This window comes from Dama dama, chromosome 25 (assembly GCF_033118175.1).
Source record: "Dama dama isolate Ldn47 chromosome 25, ASM3311817v1, whole genome shotgun sequence".
Taxonomy (NCBI): domain Eukaryota; kingdom Metazoa; phylum Chordata; class Mammalia; order Artiodactyla; family Cervidae; genus Dama; species Dama dama.
In genome coordinates this window covers 75,925,209-75,928,238 of record NC_083705.1, presented here as the reverse complement: position 1 = coordinate 75,928,238, position 3,030 = coordinate 75,925,209, and the positions used below count along the sequence as shown (strand labels likewise).

The 3,030-nt window shown below is 69.0% G+C and overlaps 1 protein-coding gene across 1 annotated transcript; it reads right to left on the bottom strand.

Moving 5' to 3' along the window:
* Window positions 1-1,562: 1,562 nt before the first annotated feature.
* On the bottom strand, window positions 1,563-2,613 carry LOC133046640 (basic proline-rich protein-like). Its single transcript, XM_061129514.1, has 2 exons — window positions 2,538-2,613; window positions 1,563-2,398 (listed from the first exon to the last, which is right to left on the bottom strand). The coding sequence occupies exons 1-2, from the start codon at window positions 2,611-2,613 to the stop codon at window positions 1,563-1,565; spliced, it is 912 nt and encodes a 303-aa protein (XP_060985497.1).
* Between the last annotated feature and the right edge of the window lie 417 nt (window positions 2,614-3,030).

Sequence of the window (3,030 nt, the reverse complement as noted above, 5' to 3'; positions counted from 1 at the left end):
CCCGTCCAGCCCACACCCCGGGGGGACATGCAACCTGGAGGAAGCACCACTGGGAGCCACTTCAGAAGCTGCCGGCCACCAGCGTGAGTGGGGGACACGTGCTGGCCACTCAGGGGAGGGAGGTCTGCTCAGGGCTCTTGGTGACAGAAGGAGACAGTCAGAAAGGGGGGCCTCTCTGTCTGCTGGACGTGGTCACGTGTGGAGGTGCTCTCTGGAATGAGTAGATTCCACGGCCAGTCTGGGGTGGGGAAGGGCCCTGGGGAGGCAGGAGAGTAGGGCCCATGAGGCCCATGACCTCCCGCTGAGAGTGATCAGTCCACCATGGGTGACCAGTCCTCGTGGGTGACCAGTCAGTCCCCTGTGGGTGACAAAGTCCCTTGTGGGTGACCAGTCCCCGTGGGTGACCAGTCAGCCCCCTGTGGGTGACAAAGTCCCTTGTGGGTGACCAGTCCCCGTGGGTGACCAGTCAGTCCCCTGTGGGTGACAAAGTCCCTTGTGGGTGACCAGTCCCCGTGGGTGACCAGTCAGTCCCCGTGGGTGACCAGTCAGCCCCCTGTGGGTGACAAAGTCCCTTGTGGGTGACCAGTCCCCGTGGGTGACCAGTCAGCCCCCTGTGGGTGACCCGTCCACGAGGATGAAGCCAGTCTGTGGTCTGATGCTCACGGCCAGCAGAGCCCTGACTTCTGTCCCCCGAGAAAGTCTCCCCCGAGACTGTCTCTGAGACTGTTTCCTTCTGAGTGTGCAGCTTTGCTGGGTCACTGGATCCCCTTAACCAACTAACCCTCCAACCCGAATGGAGAAGAGCTTCTGGTGGTCCCTGGGGCTCTCTTAACTCAAGGCAGCAGAGAAGAGGTCACCTTACTTCACTTACAATTAAGTAGTAAGAGTGAGATTGTGTTCTGAGACTCACTTTGTTTCTCGGCTTAGATGCTGGCCTTCGGATCACCAGTCCCCTCGAGAGAGCAGGTAGGGTAACCAGGTAGTGAGTAGCTCTGTGTAAGGAGGAGGGTGGTGACCCCGGGAACCGGCCATGGAGCTGGACTTCAGAACCCGAGGAGCAGCGTGGCAGGGACGACTGGGAGCGTCTGGGACAAGCCGGGCCGTGGGGCGGACACACTCCTCTTTTGGCGGAAGGAGGAGTTGTTTCCTGGACCTGAGTCACTGGCCGGGGAGGCTGGAGTGGAGGGGCGGGCGGAAGCATCCTCTGGGGAGTCGTGGCTCTGGCCATGGTCCTCTGCTGGGTTGTCGCCAGGTGGGGGCAGATGGCAGCACCCTGGGCTCTCAGCACCCCCTTCTCTGTCCCCCACCCCGGCTCTGGCTTTCCCGCTCCACGCCTCTCTTCTGTTCTCCCAAATGCTAAGTGGGTCCCAAGCTACAGGGGGAAACCAACCAATGGCCCGGGTCGTCCAGCTGCTGGAAGCCTTTTCCAGAGGCCGTGTCCCCGACCCGATGCTGTGGCCGCTGCACTCACCGCTGTACTGACCGCTCACCCAAAGAGGCCTCGGTTCAGTGGCCCCTGCAGGACATGCGGGCCTGTGGTTGGTGCTGCTGGGGGTCTCAGTTCAAGTAGGTGGTCGCCCTTCCGACTTGGGGGTGTGGGCGGGACTCTGGGCGGAGTCTCTGCAGGGCTGGGGGCGGGGCCGTGGGCGGGGGCGGTGTCCCTGCAGGGCTGGGGGCGGGGCCGTGGGCGGGGGCGGTGTCTCTGCAGGGTTGGGGGCGGGGCCGTGGGCGGGGGCGGTGTCTCTGCAGGGCTGGGGGCGGGGCCGTGGGCGGGGGCGGTGTCCCTGCAGGGCTGGGGGCGGGGCCGTGGGCGGGGGCGGTGTCCCTGCAGGGCTGGGGGCGGGGCCGTGGGCGGGGGCGGTGTCCCTGCAGGGCTGGGGGCGGGGCCGTGGGCGGGGGCGGTGTCTCTGCAGGGCTGGGGGCGGGGCCGTGGGCGGGGGGCGGTGTCTCTGCAGGGCTGGGGGCGGGGCCGTGGGCGGGGGCGGTGTCCCTGCAGGGCTGGGGGCGGGGCCGTGGGCGGGGGCGGTGTCCCTGCAGGGCTGGGGGCGGGGCCGTGGGCGGGGGCGGTGTCTCTGCAGGGCTGGGGGCGGGGCCGTGGGCGGGGGGCGGTGTCCCTGCAGGGCTGGGGGCGGGGCCGTGGGCGGGGGCGGTGTCCCTGCAGGGCTGGGGGCGGGGCCGTGGGCGGGTGTGTCTCTGCAGGGCTGGGGCGGGGCCGTGGGCGGGGGCGGTGTCTCTGCAGGGCTGGGGGAGGGCCGTGGGCGCAGCTCCCCACTCCGGCCTGGTCTGTCGTCCTCACGCTCACGCCTCACCCGGGGCCGTCGGTGTTCACTCGTGGGAGCCGGTACGCAGGGGGCACTGACCACACTTGGCAGCCTCAGGACCCGAGGCCGCCCTCCTCCTGGGGGCAGGGACGGGGGCGGAGGCCTCGCTCTGCGTCCGGCTGCATCCAGCCGAGTGGGGCAAGGTAGTCCCTCCCCCCCCCCCCCCCCCCCCCCCGCCCCCAGCCACCCCGAGCCAGTTCCTAGGCCTGTGGGTGCCTGCAGCTCTCCGAGGCTCGGCAGCCACGGCGGGAGAAGGGCTCTGCGTCCCTCTGTCTGGGCGGTCTTGTCCCATCGTATCTGCGGGGCCAGGCTGGTGGAGCGATGAGCTCGGAGCCAGATGAAGCACACGGGGCCCCTCTCCGGCCGGGCTCTGGTGGGGCCGCCCCTGCACACCCGTCCCTGGATTGGAGCGCCGTCTGGGGGCGAGAGATCGTGAGGCCAGAGCGTGTAGCCCTGAGTAGCTACTGGGTGCTCCGCATGGCCCTGGGGGGCGTCCAGTCCCCGCCCAGCCCTTGTGGCTATGGGCCCTCTTCTCCTGCCCATACCCTCCACGTCCACGTCCTGTCTGTGGGTACCAGGGCTCCCGGCGGAGACAGTCCGCCCCCTGAGCCCAGCTCAGCTGCTGCCCCCAGACAACAAGGGCTCTGCCTGCTCTGGGGTCTCCTCTGGGGGAGGGGTGGCCCCCTCCCTCCGGCCGGGCTCCTAGGCG

Excerpts from the sequence above, each read along its gene's own strand:
- LOC133046640 (XM_061129514.1), bottom strand. The coding sequence starts at position 2,613 with ATGGGACAAGACCGCCCAGACAGAGGGACGCAGAGCCCTTCTCCCGCC. Across the intron at positions 2,399-2,537 it reads CGAGCCTCGGAGAGCTGCAG|GAGGAGGGCGGCCTCGGGTC; the intron begins GCACCCACAGGC and ends CCCTGCCCCCAG.